Consider the following 15,846-nt stretch of genomic DNA (forward strand, 5'->3'; position numbering starts at 1 on the left):
AATCAGCGGGGGCTGAGGCTGAAGTTGTGAGAGGAATTGCAATGGGTTTAGTGCTAAAGCCAGTACATGAGTTCTGCTGCAAAGTGCCCACTCAACAGCTGGCCACAAAACCCCGAGCCTGGGGTGAGATGCCAAGTCTGTGTGTGCTCGAGCATCACACCATTGCAGAGCTGCCCTGTTCTGCTGTCAGCACGTTCCCTCCTCCGGAAGGACGGGCGCGAGGAGAGAACGGGGACAGGGAGTGCCCCGTGCAGCAGGCACCATCCACTGGGGAAGGGCTTTTCACTGCTGAAATGTGAGCATCCTGCTGCAAAAGCACTGCAACGGGGCTGCTCTTCATTGTCTGACAAAGAGGTGTCCATGTGAGGGCACGTGGGTGCCACCCCAAAAAGGTTGTGTGTCTTTGCACAGGTGGCTGCCTCAGTCTGTCCAGCTGTGAAATGAGGTTTAAAACCTTAATGGAGGACAGACTGCCAGGCTTAGGGCAGTGAGGTTTGGAAAAACCCATCTTACCTAAAACTTGTCAGCATTAAAGAGGGGGAAAATATTACTTTTTCCATTCAGAGAGAGGAAAAACAGTGACCCAGGTGTTGATGCCCATGTTCCTCCCCCTCCTGCCAGAAAAAGGCACCTGACCCTTGAATCCCTGAACACACCTGCACTCAGCCCCCCTTCACACTCTTTCATCCTTGTTTTTCTCTTTCAAAGCTCCAATTGATTTTGAAATTTAAATTGCTGTTCTCCCATCAGTGAACCTCATGCTTGCATCTCCTTTCCCCTCTTCCTCTCTCCCATCCAGCTTTCACAACTCCTCAGTTTTCTGTTATTTCCCATCCATTTGCTTTGAAGGATTTTTCCAATAAGGATCTCAAGAAAAGTTTCTCAAGGGCCTTTTATCACAAATTCCTTTGGGTTTCATACCTGAGGATGCTTCTGAGGACGACCTGGTGACCTGTGCTCAAGCAGACGTGAAGCAAGCACACTTTACAAGCAAGTCACAGCTGAGTGCACCCACAAATCAGGTCCTGTCTCCCTGCAGCCTCCTGCAGGAAACACGATGACAAAACCAGACCATAGTTAGACCCAGTGTAATTCTGTTGGCCTCAATGTAGTTACCAGGGAAACTGTAATGTAGACAACTTTCCTACACTGAAATAAAATTTTTCTTAGCTGTCTTACTCATACTATACCGACTAATATTTCTAACCAGGCAGAAAGCTGATGATTTTCTCAACTTTCATTACATGAGAGGTTCAAGAAAGAAGTTTCCAGGAGGATGCAAGTGGATTATAGCCATGGATTTACAGCTGCACCATCAGGGTGGTGCAAGGTGCACATGGACAGAGGATTCTCTGTCAACCAAACCTGCACATGACACCCCAGTTCTTCCATTGCTCTTCAGACAATGCCAGAAAAGCCTCTTTCCTCAGGAGTGCACTGGTAAAATTGTCACAGGAGAAAAGCTTTTAGTATACATTAGCAAAAGCCTAATTTTCAGAGGGTGCATGCACCATGTGGCTTCTTTACACTCCCAGATCACCTAAAGATCATCCCAACATCTCCTCTTTAAAGGGACACAGCAGTCAACTCAGTAATTCAAGCATGTTTTGGAAATGCCACTGAGGCTCTCAGCTGACACTGCTCTACTGTCAGGACTAGCAGTGCAGAGGAATGATCACAACAAACTCTTTGGAAATACAACTGCAGATGTTCTCTGCCATGTTAAATACAGGCAGCCAGAAGGAATTTCTCTCACAGCGAAATGAATCTTTAGTCCACAGGAGGGTCAGGATCTTGAAGAGAAGGCTACACTGCACACCCTCTCTGCCACATTCAGCACTGAAAGTGGGCTGCAGTACAGAGAGAAGAAAATCACAGCCCTCATGGGTTAGGTAGGACAGTCCCAGAGGTGTAAAATCACAGGTTTTATATTGCACCTCAGGCTTCCTGTGAACACTAAGAGAAAAAAAAACCTGTCCCAAGGATGTTTCTTCTTGCCTGTTCTTCCATACAAAGTTTTATTTGGGTTCTTCCCACCAGTGGCAGCAGCCTCTTCCCTGCCAACCTTCTCTTGTAGCTGGAAGTTCCATCTGCCTTTGCCCCAGAGGCTTCTGGAATAAATGGTGCCTTAATTACATTAATTATACCTTTAGCCATTCATGTGGTCACTTTAGCTGTGCAGTTAGAGTCCAGTACATGGTGGTGTTTCCCAGTTTTCCTTGTGGGAAGCAAGTCCAACACCTGAAGTGTGAAGCTTTCCATGGCTCAGCTGTCTTGTACAACAATTGTTAAATCCAAGGAGTGTTTCCACTCCTTGAAAAGCTGGTGCTTCTGGTGCCTCTCTGTGCGAGACCTGCCTGCCCCTGCCTGGCAAGTGATCCTGGTTTCATGAACAAATGATTTCATTAGAGGCATTTCTCTGTAATGTCAACAGAAGTGTTGAGCAGCATCTGGTGAAAGAGTCTCTGATGCTTGTGAGAAGTGGTACAAATTAGCATCCCCCAGTCTGCTGCTGCTTTTCTGTCTAAATAATATTTTACAGGTAAAGTTTCTGCTGAGAAGCAGTGGGGTTTTCTCACTGGCTGCCTAAATCATGTCATCAGCTTTGGTTTGCACTGAGTGACTGCTTGAGGCAGAACCTGCATCTGTGAGTGCAGTGTCACTGCTCTGGAATGATGAACAACCCCCAGGTTTGCAGCAACTCCCCTTCCTGTGCTCTGGTTGGCCTCCCTGGAATTTGCATTTATGCAGAGTGTTTTACATGATCTCTCTTGCTCTCTGCAGCTCACTAGAGTGTCTCTTTCTCCAGCAGCCTAAAAACTCTCCCAGAATAGAAATCAGTAGGGAAGGTGTTTGCTTGTAAGTAGGCACGTCAGGAAGGGATCTCAGTGTTTTCCTGTTAAGGATGCTCTAACATTCTTCTCCCTAAGCCACATATTCCATTTTCCAGGTTATTTTCTCAGTCCTGCAGCAGGATAACTGAGAGGCTCCTGGTGTCTTCACTGGCCTCTGTGTAGAGTTGAGGACTTTTTATCTTTCATTAGCATAAATCTTTACTGTGACCTATCAAGCTCTGGAAGTAAAACATCCAGTTAAAAAACCTTTCCCAAAGTTTTGCTTTGTATTTGATAACCCCTGTCACTAACATTAAAGGGATTTGGTTGCCCAAAGGTCTTTGAGGCAGAAGATGTGTATCTAAGGTCATTTTATATAACTGGTGATATGCTTTGCAGCTTCTCCCACATCTTGGTCCTTTCCTCAGTCCTGTGAGTTTGCTATGGGAGATGATTTTTGTGGGCCCAAGTGCAGGTTCAGGAGAAGCCTGTAGCTGTAAAAGTCCCCTCTGTCATGCTGGTAAAATGACACAACTTTCACCTAAGATATTTTAGAAAAAAATCTCAGATTCCACTTTATTTGTGGTGAAGGTCTTGCTGGGTAGACAGGCTGATATTTGGTATTTTGGGTCACATTCCCAAGGGGCTGCACATCTACCCACAGTTTTGTGGGAGCAGTGGGGCAGAGAAGAGTTCTCACAGTTCCTGCATCCCCACCATTCACATCACTCAGAGGTTTGGATGTCTTCACCTCCCACGAGAGGGAACTGGCCTCTAGAGGTGCTTGCAGCCCTGGTTTAAGTATCTCCCCTTCGCAGAAGCTCCATCTGGGCACCCTGACTGGATGCACTTCATGTAAACTGTTTGTTCCACCACCCACGGCAAGCAACTCACATAGAAGTTCCACCAGAGACCACAAAACTGCAAACCATAGGTCCAGATCTCACCATCTGTCACACTTCTGCCTCCCTGCTCCCCAGACAACACAGTCTCCCACTGAGTTTAAAAGATCTCGAGCTTAAACTTGTTTGTTTGGGATTTTCCACAAAACCCGGTGCTCTGAGGCACTGTGGAAATCAAAATGTTGTAACTCTTATCATTTATTGCCCTCACAATGCAGACAGGATTAAAGCTGTTCTAATGAGAGGGAAGAAATGGTAATATTCCCCCTGACATTAAGTAGTTCTGAACAAAGCTATGAGCACAATGGAATGGAACATTAATGTGAAAAGGGAAAATAAAAACCCTACAAGACATGACGATAGCAAAGAGCCACCAAGGGTGGCACTTAAGCCCATGAAAACCAGCACTCTCAGATGTCAAAAGATCTTGTCATTCTGCACCAAACTCAGCCCTTGCTGAGATGTTAAATATGTTTCAAAACCATTGGTGCTTTCACAGACCTCAGGTGAACACAATGTGCAACCAGGTAGCACAAAAGGGTTGTGCTCTAGGGCTTAATCCTTGTGTGCTGAGTAGTTTGTTGGGTTTGTGCCTTTCTTTCCTCTTTCCAGAAAAACTAATGGCTCCAGTGACTGCAGAAGAGGTGGCACTTTTGGGGCAGCAATAGCACATGTAGGTTTTGGAGCATCTGCTTTGCTAACTCAGCAGATCCTGTAATGTAGCCCTGAAAGTGGATAGAAAATGTGAACGTTTATAAATAACATGTCAGCTGGTGGGTTTAGGTACCTCTTGCCACTTCAAGCCCCCGAGGGCATGATGCTCTTTCCTGAGAGGTTCTCTTTGAAAGATCTTTCTCTTTGGTAAGTATAAAGCTCTGCAGACAGTTTCAAGAAAGGCGCTTACAAAATCCCCACCAGAACCTGAGGCTTGCACTGAAGACAGTCTGAGGCTTTAATGTCTCTGAACCAATATCATGCATTAGGGAAAGAAAAGAGGCTATTGAAGACAAAATGTACTTCATCTGCAGCAAGACCTTCTCTATGAGACGTTTGCTTTCTGCCACTTCTTATCCTTCCCCCTCCCACTCCTCACTTCCCTCTTTTTACTGTTTTAATAATTCAGCACTTACAGCCCAGAATTAAATGCTGTGCTGAACTGAGAGGTGTGCTGTGTACTGTATTAATGTTCTGGGGGTTTGGTGCTCTGTTCTTTCCCTCTGTTGTTGTTCATGTTTCCCAGCAGAATCCACACCATGATCCTGTACTTAGTTTCCCTTGTACAGCACTATCTTCAGAAGGACCGATATAATACAAAAGGCCATCTAATAAAAAAGCAGAAGGAAAATTGGTTCAACCCTCATTCCTCATCTCCTTTTACAACGTCGCTGTCGCTTTTCCATTTGTAGTAATCTTGCTTTAATATTTATGTCTCTGCTTCAGACACAGTTCAATGAGGACAAGTTATGAGTTCTGAATTTCACTGTGGAAGGTTAGATGAGAGCAGGGATCTCTGGTCTTCCTGAGTCCATGGGTCCCATGGGAAGATCTATCTGAAGCTGGGGGCCCTGTGAGGGATCACTCCTTCCCTCTAGAATAGCTGCAGGGGAGCTCGAGGTGAGGGTTGTGGATTAAGAGAGTTCAGCTGCTTTTGCAGAGCTCCTGCTGCTCCAAGGGAGCCCAGCACAGCAGCATTTTCTGCTGGGTTCTTTCTGGACATAGCAAAAAGCCAGACTGCCCAGCAGACCTGGTGACAGTGTCAGACAGTTCTGGCACATCTTTAAGGTCCCTTCCAAGCCAAACCATTCAATGATTCTAAGATTTTCAAAGACAACTGTGCTGCAAAAGGTTCTCAGAAGACTGTATCCCAAATGGGTTTGTTAGCTGTCCCCCAGAAAGGAACCAGACTGGTATGGAGGAAAACACTCCCATTTAAACAATGAGTCAAAGTGTAAAGGTCAGATTTTTATTAGAGCTGGAAAATGCAGTTTTTTTCCAGGCACCAGAGCCCTTTTGCACATTTTTTCTGTTTTTAAGTTATGAAAGCAGGGAGTGCTGTGGTGAAGCTGTGGCTCTGGTATGGGACGCTGGAGAGATGAAGGCAGTAGACAACAAGAGCCTTACACAGCTTGAGAGCATGGCATCAGTGCTTCCAGCTCAGAAATGGGTGCTATTTTGGGTCTGTGTGAGCACAGTGCAAAAGTCAGCTCTGACCGAAGGGACTGGAACAGATGGGCTCAGGGAAAAGCAGTTGCCTCACAAGCAAAGATCCAAACCATGATTAAATAACAAACCTGACACAGAGATGGCAATGGACCCATTTCTCCTTACACGTAATCTGATCTGTTAACCACAGGATCCTCATTAACCAAGCTGTCCCTATTAGAATAATAATCTAATTCTACCCACAGAAGAAATGAGACCCTCTTAAGGATGCTTCTGATCTCAGTGCCTTCCACATAGGGATTTGCATCTAATTCCTATTAGAAGTGCTCAGAAATAATTTGTGTTGACTGTAAACCCTTCAATATATTTAATTCTTGGTTATATGTGACTCAAAAAAGTATTAGCAATCTCAAAGTAAAAACACTTTTAAAAACAAATAAAGCTAGCAAGTAGAATCTTGACACAAACATCATCATTTTCCTTATTTCAACATGTTCAGTGACCTCATTAAGACCTTTGATATTTAAATTTTTTTCTTCTGTTTTGTAGTCACACTGGATAAGAACTGCATTCAAAGACTCTAGTAGAAAAATAAAAAGAGGTTTCAAGATGTGAAGTACACAAGTGGAAGAGCAAAGACCTTCAATCGGTCCCTTAGAGAGATTAAAGTCAACTCCCCATGACTGTATCTTCCGCCACCATGATTTTAATTCAAAAATCCACTTAAATAAATGAGAATCCATGTTGTGAATTTTTAGTGACCAAACCATCATGCTATTTGTTTCCTAAAACTCAGTGGCATGTGAAAAAGAAGTACCCCAAATCCAATTTGATCTCAAAAGAAACTTATCAATTGTCAGCCAGGCAAACTAAGACTTATTTGTTAGGCTAGCAAACTTCACTGAAAAAATTGAAGCTATCAGTGTATGCATTTATGAGCAGCTCTTCAGTCACAGAATATTGTTTAAATATGAGAGAAGGAAAGCAGATCTTTATGTAAAAATCAACACTATTTTCCAGCTTCCAGGATCATTAGAGCAGCAGTGCAGGGAAATGATGGAAGGGAGCACTGTTCTGTGCCTTTTATATATTTGAAAGAAAAACATGGATTTCTTGTGATAGCACATCAGCCTGATTTGCAGTTGATCAAATATGTGGGACATATCTGCTGTCAGCTAAACACACGAGTGGAACAATGGGGGAGTGTAGAATCTGTTTGGCTTTCCCCTGCTGCAGAAATCTGTGGGAACATGCTGTCGTTGGGATGTGCTGAAGAGACGCGCTCTGGCACCTACGCCACAGAGGAGAGCTGTGAGGACAAACACTCGGGAGGAAAGCTGAGCCGAGCCTAATTGCAGCAGACACAGAGCTCTTTCCTTGGAACCCCACCAGCTTTGCCAACCTCATGTCAGGTTCTCCATCACCATGCGAGGGTCGCCTCCAGGCAGGGCATGCTGAGAATTAATTATGCATGCATATCCTCCCTCCTCTTTCCCACATGTGCACAAGCACACTCCAAGTGAGCAAAGGGAAGCATGTGGGAGCTGCTTCTTGACACCACTGTTGTCAATGTGTATGTTCTGCTGCAAGCGAGGGTGTTGGTTCTGTGTCCCAGGAGGTTTGGGCATGTGAAGATGATATTGGGGCTGCAGGCATTGCAGGGCTCATCTTTAATAGCTTGCAGAGGATAAATGGTGTAACTGAGATCACTATTTTATTACCCTCAAAGTCTGGCCACACTTACCTTGCAATTTTTAAAAGGCACTTTTTCATTGTGGTGTGTGCTAGGTTGAGTGGTTTCAAAGATTTCTTCTTATTTTGGAATCTATATTTTCTCTATTGTTTTGTTTGTGGTATGGGGAATAATTTGGTCACATGTGCAGCTCAGCAGGTAGGAATAGCTTTCCTGGAGAAGATGCAGTGTCTTCCCTCCTAGATGCCATGACATTCTCCAGGGTCAGGAAGGCCTCTGAGATCTCGGAGATCTCTGAGACAGCCATCTGGGCTGCCTGTCCCCTATTGCAAGTGAGAACATGAGTCATTTGTGAGGAACATCTGGGGATATTTCATTTAATCAGGTTTTTTACTGCTCTTGTGGCTTTGGGTATTAGCACTGTCTCTGCTACTTCTGTTCTCTGACAGAAGCACATGCAGCAACTGAATCTCCAAAGAGTCAACTAAGCCATATTATTGGCTCCCTCCAGGGGTAGCTGGGTGAAACTTAATAGTCCATGAGATACAACAAGTCAGTAGAAATGATCTAATGTCCCTTTCTGGTCTTAAACTCAGTGAAATGGTGAAAATTCTGCTTCTAAAGGAGATGGCAGATGAGCAGTAGCCAGGATCTCCTACCAGGCTTCCTCCCCAGCTGCGTCCCTGGAGAGCAGTTCCCTTTTTGCAGTCTTGTTTGCAGACTCTCAGCAGAATACACAGTTTTCACTGCTGGAGACCAAATCCTCATTTCCATCCTTCTGTGAAGCCCATTTGCCCTTCCTCCTGCCTCAAATCCTGTTTCAGCCCCTCTTTGTGGTGATGGTTTCTGAGAGAAACTTTTTGGGTTATCTTCTTTCACCAAAACCTAAAAGAGATATCTGTTTTATCTGACATCTGCCTTTCACCCTCGACAACATGGAACAGGTCAAACACCCACTTGAAAAATACCTCTGACTTTCCTAATGCAGAAATCAATCTTGTTCATCTACTTGCTCTGGTTAAAAGCTGCAGCCAAAAAATAAATTCTACCACGATTTTTTACAGACTCAAAACACCTCTTTTGCTTTCCTCTCCCACTGAGAAAATGTGCAATTTAAAGTTGTGAGTGTTGATGTATTTACTGATGCATTTTTCCCTTTCTTGGAAGAATCTGTAAAGGTGGCCAGAGCTGCCTCTTTTCAGCTCCCAAATAAGTGTCCTTTCCTGTGTGTGCTTTCAGTAAAATCAGTGTTTCTCTCTGATGTACATTCTTTACCTTGAATATTTCCATATGAAAAAGGAGCTTTTGAGAAACACTGCAAGGACTAGAAATCCTGGAGTCTGTGGATTCCAAGTGAGTGAATCACAGATGCCTTTTTCCTCATCTGAATTCAAGGACATCAGCTCCCTGATGGCTACCGTTCCACAGGGGGAGAGGGGCAGCCTCCCCTGCTTGTTCTACCACATCAGTCACTCTTTAACTAATTTACAATCTATTTTGACTTTTGCTGTAAGTTAGAAAAGTTTCTAGAGCAGTCAGATGAGCTCTGGCCTCACCTGGCTGCCACAGGCACTCTGCAGAGGTGAGAGAGAGCTGGTTGTCACTGGATTATCTCTTCAGCATAACCAGGTGACAATCTTGCTAATGCCTCTGCTTTTACCTAATTTTCCTTGTTGAACAGCACTAGAGATCTCAGGGAGAAATTCTGTGCCTGGAGAAGGAGGGATATGGGGTGTCCCTGGGGCCTGGTGCAGCACACACTGGGAATGCCTCAGCCACAGATCCCAAATGGCTCAATTAAACAAGACTGATCAGGGAGAACACAGTAGTAGTTGCCACGGTTATCAATCATTATGGACTACATTTTTCAAGGGCGACTTTGGAGGGAAATTCTGTAATAAATTACAAATTCAGTGTGGGATATGAGCTCAGGTACAGCCCAGAACTGATGTTCTCTGTCCTTTCCCACCCTGCAGCCCAGAGCCCATGAACAGCACATACAAACAGCCACAGATGTCTGCATTTGCATCCAAGCAAACCCTCCTCACTTGTGCTCACATCCTGGGATAGGAAAACATTTATGCTGTTGGATTTCACCCAGATTCCTGCCTGCAGGAAGGAGCTTGAGGTGGAACTGTCCAAATTCAGCTGCTGGAGCCAGTCTCCAGGCTGACTGCAGCTCTCCTCTGCAGGAAAAGCTGGGCTGGGGCCAGCCAGCTGCTCACAGATAGCCAGCACAAGGAAAGGGTGATGTTGTCACCAGCCAATTGACCAGAAGAGTTCAACTTCTTGGACCTTGCATTCCAGCACAATCTTCATCCCTTTTATGTTTCTTAATCTTTTTAGAAATCCATCAGTCAGAGGCTAGTGACTGCTAAACAAAGAGAGCTTAAAATATTTGCTTCCTCTACTTAAGGTTTACAATTCTTAGTAGTAGTTTATTAGGAAGTTGCAGAGCAATCAAATAAGAACAGAATAATTAACAAATTTGCTTCATAAAGTGATTAAAGGAAATGTAAAGAAGTTCCATCAATCTCTTAGTGTATTAAATAACAAGTAATTAAGCAAGTAATTTCTTTTTAGCTTTGCTGTGTAAATTCATTTGGAGCATCTGTAATTTAAAATAGCCCTGAGATTTACATAATTTTGCAGCCACTGCTTTTACATTATGCCAAGTTCAGTCCCAGAAAGGTGGCTACAGCTCTCACTCTTCATTTTTCCAGATTAACTGACACAAGGATTTCTTTGTTTTAATATGGGAGATAACTCTTGGCAAACTTTTTTTATTTTTTCCAAATTGTCTGCCTTGTCCATGGCCCCTCTTATCCTGAAAGTACAAAGCAAGTGGGGTTCTTTCCAAACTTATTAATGATAAAGAGTGTTCACATTCCCAGTTGTCTTTGGTACAATCTGTTTCAAATGCTGGCACTGATGATGTCTCAGAACAGTGTAGGAGGGATGCCTGAGCGTGACTGAGCCACAGAGTTAAAGAAAAAAATAAAATATGAAAAATGATAGATTCTTTCTGAATAGAAAAGAAATCCAAGAAAGCCATGCCTTGCCTAAAACAAAACAAACCAAGCCAGCTAAGTTTATTGTTTGGTTTATTAATTGTACTGAATTGTTCAGCTGTCCTGAAAATGTCTCTTTAATCATTCAGTGAGGCTGAAGCCTGGGTCTCTGGAGATCACGTTCTGATCTCTCACATATGGTATCTCACACCGTCCATTAGACCCACTGCTCCAGTCACATGGAAACGATGCTCTGACTATTTCCATCTGTAGCTGCTGCTTTTCTTCCTGAATGTGTCAGTCTCATGAAGAGGGCAGTGACTCCAGCTGATACAGACACAATTGCTGATTGCAAAGAGAGGCACTGCTGTGAAAATAAAGAGAAGAGGGGGGTTATTTCCGTCTCAGTTTGGGCTTTCTGAGGTGTCCCTGCCCTGCAGAATGGCAAATTCCCTTGTGGGAGGAAAATGCTGAGATCAGAGGTGCTAGTCAGTGAAAAGAGGATGAGCGACCCTGCTAACAAAGTGCTGGACTGGGATGCCCAAAAACTGGGCTCCGATCCAAGACAAAGGAAGAAACTTCTTCAGTCTTATGAGATTCCATTCTCAGCTCTCAGCACCACCACAAAGCCTGGCTGCTTTGTTTCAGGGGTGAGATGGGAGCAGGGAGTAGCTTTGCACAGAGGGAAGTAGGATTTCTTGCTCTTCCCTCTAAATGTTTGGTGCTGGCAGTAGCGAAGTGAGGAACAAGACAGTCTTTTCCAGGATGGCTGTAAGCCAGCCAGAATTGACTTTGGGTCCCTGTTGGAGGGACAGAGCTCTCATGGAGCCCAGCTAAGGATGCAAGAAGCTCGTGTTCAGGAGGCTGTCTCCAGCCACACATGCAGAAGGTTCGGTACTGGCAGTTAGCAGCAGAAATCAGGTCAGGGGATTCCCGAGCAGTGCAGAGCACTTGCCAGGGGACCCCAGAATGTCACATCCAGCTTCTCAGCCTTCACTCGTGTGGGAGAGCGGGCAAGTGATGTGTGAAGTGTCGAGTCAGTATAAATGTCACAGCCAAAGGTCCTCAGAGTCAGAGTGACAAGAGGAGGAAACACTAGTGCCAAAAGTTCTGACACAGGAAAAGTGCTGTCACTGCCACCACCTCCAGCTTGGAGATTTATTGATGGTAACTTGGGATGTGCCATAAACAGGGGTGATATTGAATGAATCTGACTGTCTCAGGGGCTAAGTTTTACAACACAAAGTGTGAACTCTCTCTGTCTCGCTGAGATCCTCAGGCATTTTCCCAGCAGCTCCCACGATCTCATTAAGTGCTCTCCAGAGAAGAGCTCCAACCCGAGGGAGCCCTCCTGCACAGCACAGGGGTTGAGGACAGACAGACACCTGCCAGGAAGACAGACTGACAGGAGGGGCTGAGGACAGACAGAGCCCTCCTGGTGAACACCTCCCAGGACACTGCTGATACCTCACTGGGCTCACAGCCCTGTCTCCATGGCTTTGTGAGGAAACCAGAAACTGCCAAAAAGTTGTGTTCCCAAGTACCAACACAGTCCCAGTGTTAGAGGCTCTGACTCAGAGCCAGCAGCTCATGCCCCAGGACAGATCCCCCTGGAGCTCTGCTGTGGCTGCATTGAACCTTGGTGAACCTTTGCTGAGATGCCCTGTCAGAGTGGTTTTCTCAGCTGCTGAGGTCAAACCCATGGTTTCCCTCTGGAGTTGCTGGCCACAAAAGGCTGTGCTGCTGTGCAAAGGCTTTCCTTCTGCTCTGTGAATGCATCCAGGGCTGCAGTAGCCTCTTTCTGCCAAGGGTTTTCCATGCTCTGATAACTCATTTTACCCCAGAAGCAGCACAATCTTCAGCAGAGCCCTGAGGACACTGATTTCATTCTTTTGAGTAATTTCTTCCTATCAAAAGTAAAGCAGGTCTGTGAAGACCAAGGGCAGGGCACTCCATGGCCACAAGCCCTGTTCTTCCCAGGTTGCCTTCACCAACCCACCTTCCTGGGGGAAAATTATCTAGTCCAGAGAGACCCTGCAGCTTAACTCAGGGAAAAGGTTTATTTTGGTGACATTGCTGAGAAGCCTCCTTGATTTCCTGCCCTCCCAACCTTCCCCTCTTCTCCTGCAGTCTGCTCACAGTTCTCCAAGGGTGTCTATGCCATCTTCGGGTTTTATGAGAGGAGGACTGTCAACATGCTCACGTCTTTCTGCGGGGCCCTCCACGTCTGCTTCATAACGCCAAGCTTCCCCGTGGAAACCTCCAACCAGTTCGTGCTCCAGCTCCGCCCCGAGCTCCAGGATGCCCTCATCAGCGTCATCGAGCACTACAGCTGGCAGAAGTTTGTGTACATTTACGATGCTGACCGGGGTAAGTCGCGGCTGTGTGGGGGGGGCTTACCAGGCAGTTAAAGACTGTGGTTTAGAATAGTCTTTATCTCCAAAAGTTGTGGGTTTGGGTCAGCCTATGCCTTCCCTGTTTGTTTTTCTTCTAAATATCCCTTTCTGCTGAAGGCAAGCATTTATCGGAAATCAGGCGACTCCCGACTCAGGGAAGAAATGATGATGTCTGGCTCCAGATCAGAAGGCTGAAGGATAGCTTTATTAAAACTATACTATTACATTAAAATACTATTTAAAGAGATACTTACTATATCATAACTTACTCACTATCTATCAACTAACTAACAAACTCGTGACTCTCTGCTGAGAGTCCGAGACGCAGCTGGATCTGATTGGCCATTGAACCCAAACAACCTTCACCAGAACCCAACCCAGCAATCACTGCAGGTAAACAACCTCCATACCACATTCCACATGGGGAAAACAAAGGAGCAGAGATAAAGATTGTTTTCTCTCAGAGATAAAGATTGTTTTCTCTCCTTCTCTCTGTGCTTCTCCTGAGAGACAGAACTATGTCTCTCTGTCCAGAGAATGTGAACGTCACAAGCACTGATCTAAGAGAAGCATCAGCCTGACCCAGTGTGTGTGTGTGTGTGTTCATGGGGTCGGATCTGAGCCCCATCAACACGAGGGAAATACTTGACGTGCAAATGGTTTGGAATTCAAAATGGGGAAGGTGTTTCTTTTCAATAGGTCCCATATTGAACTGGTCTGTCAAACTCAAGGACACTGAGTCCAAAGTTTAGAAACATGAGCGGGCACTTGCTCAGATCTCACCTCAGCCCCCAGCCAGGTGTGAAATGTGTGTTTCTGGTAGATAGCTTGGAAAACTCCAAATTCCCCATGTTGGTGCATGTCAGTTTTCTATGTAAAAGAACAAAAAACTGTGTGGGGTAATGGAAGATGTTATCTAACTTTCTAAACCACAAACAGGGCTAGAGAGCTCATTGCTCCATGACTCAGTTTTCCCAGCCTTCAGGTGCCTTTAAAGATCCAGGCTTGGAGGCTGCAAGCAAAGCAGACTTGTGGAGGGCAGGGCAGAGGTAAGGTGATTCATATCTCTGTCCTGGAAGTTATAATTATCCCCTGAAGGGACAGGATGGGCTTTAGAGACAAGGAGAAGGTAGGAAAGCATCCCACCTGCTTTGTTGTCATGAGGCATGGTCACACAGAATATTCCAAATGCATAGGCTTATTTAGGGTTGTCCAGCACAATTCCAGAGAATTGCTATGTGCATCTCCTCTAGAAAGCTGTGCATGTAATTTAAGCAACATAATTCTAAAAGTAATGGTCTCCTGATGAGATGCTGCTGAGAGAGAATCATGCTGAGTGTGACAGTGTGCTGTGATTGATGAGGGTGTCCCTAACCCTAGGAGAAGACAGCCTAAGCAGATCAAAGATGAGAAGGAAACTATGGCTGAGAGAAATCAAGTTATTTGGGTAGTGACAGACAGGACGATGGGGATTAGAGTTCTTATCTGAATCCCACAGCAGGGCCTGATCAACGAGACTGATCTGCCGATTACAAAGGAAAATCAGACATGGAATCATCTGTGCTAGGCCAGAAAAAGCAGGAGTCATTAATTCTAGCCCAGATGGGTTTGGGTCAGATCTAGACTATTAGCTGCTCTCTGTAGCTCTGCTGCACTCTCATGACTCTGTCTCCAGCCTGGCTTGAGGCAGCTACACAGGCTGCCAGGAGGATGGAAAGATGCCATTGCACAACTAAAACCTGGCTCTCCCCCTTCTCTTCCCACCCTAGGGTTGTCAGTCCTGCAGAAAGTGCTGGACACTGCAGCTGAGAAGAACTGGCAGGTGACAGCTGTCAACATCCTGACAACAACAGAGGAGGGCTACCGAATGCTCTTCCAGGAGCTGGAGAAGAAGAAGGAAAGGCTGGTGGTGGTGGACTGCGAGTCTGAGAGGCTGAACATCATCCTTAACAAGGTTGTGTTGGTGTGGGCCTTCTGGGAGGGGTCTTGCACGCAGGGTAGGAAGGGTTGTTTCTCCCTGGAGAAGTTCTCCCCACTCTTGACTGATCCTCGTCTCCTTGTGGCTCTCTTTGGAATTGGGGTGTGTGCCTTGCAGCTGCTGGGCTTGCAGGCATTTTTCTGTTGTGTTACTGGGGAAACAATAAAGCTGCAGGAATAGTACAAGCTCTCATGAATTCATGCTGAGTGAGCTCCACTGCTCCATGCTCCCTCCTTGTTTGACTCCTTTGCTGAGCCCTTTACACCCCCTTGCTCCCCAATGAGTTTGCTTTGTGCTAATCCCTCCAAGAAGTGTGCACGAGTTGTGGCACCTCCTGATTCTGCAGTCTTTCTCCAATTTTTGAGTTAAGGTGGAGGTGTGAATTGGCACTGCCAGATTCCTGGTCCTCCAGCCTCCATGTGCTGCACCAAATTCTCACACCTGTGCCAGCAGGACAGCAGGATTACAGTACATCTGTTCTGAATATGGATTTCTGTGGACAGGAGACAAATACAAGCCCAGGGGCAGGTTGGGTCCACACTTCAACTCCAGCCACAAGACCTTTCCCTCTAACACCTACAGCCAAGTCCTTCCCCACCACTAGAAGGGTTTGGAAAGGGCAATTTCCACTGCTTTACTCCTCATGATCAGCTCACTCTTACCTCATGCTTCACACATCTCCCTGTCTAAGGTACCTGTCATCTCTGTCTCACACTTCAGCTGCTCCCCGTCTGGGACAGGGACTGACATTTCACCAGATGCACAGCTCAGGGATGAGCACAATCCATCCTTGCTGGATGTCTCTGGGTGCTCCTCTCGTGGAATAACAAAGCAGAGAGCAGGTTGTAACCTCAAAGCAAAGGTCACAT

At 45.7% G+C, this 15,846-nt stretch overlaps 1 protein-coding gene across 2 annotated transcripts in view; it reads left to right on the forward strand.

The window, feature by feature from the left end:
- GRIA1 (glutamate ionotropic receptor AMPA type subunit 1) overlaps positions 1-15,846 on the forward strand; it is a 120,593-nt gene that overhangs the window by 43,792 nt on the left and 60,955 nt on the right. For both annotated transcript variants that reach the window (XM_068205971.1, XM_068205970.1), the window contains exons 3-4: positions 12,734-12,973; positions 14,769-14,953. In XM_068205971.1, coding sequence (XP_068062072.1) covers positions 12,734-12,973; positions 14,769-14,953 — 425 coding nt within the window. The remainder of the gene's footprint in view (positions 1-12,733; positions 12,974-14,768; positions 14,954-15,846) is intronic.

This window comes from Anomalospiza imberbis, chromosome 15 (genome assembly GCF_031753505.1).
Source record: "Anomalospiza imberbis isolate Cuckoo-Finch-1a 21T00152 chromosome 15, ASM3175350v1, whole genome shotgun sequence".
In the NCBI taxonomy this organism is placed as follows: domain Eukaryota; kingdom Metazoa; phylum Chordata; class Aves; order Passeriformes; family Viduidae; genus Anomalospiza; species Anomalospiza imberbis.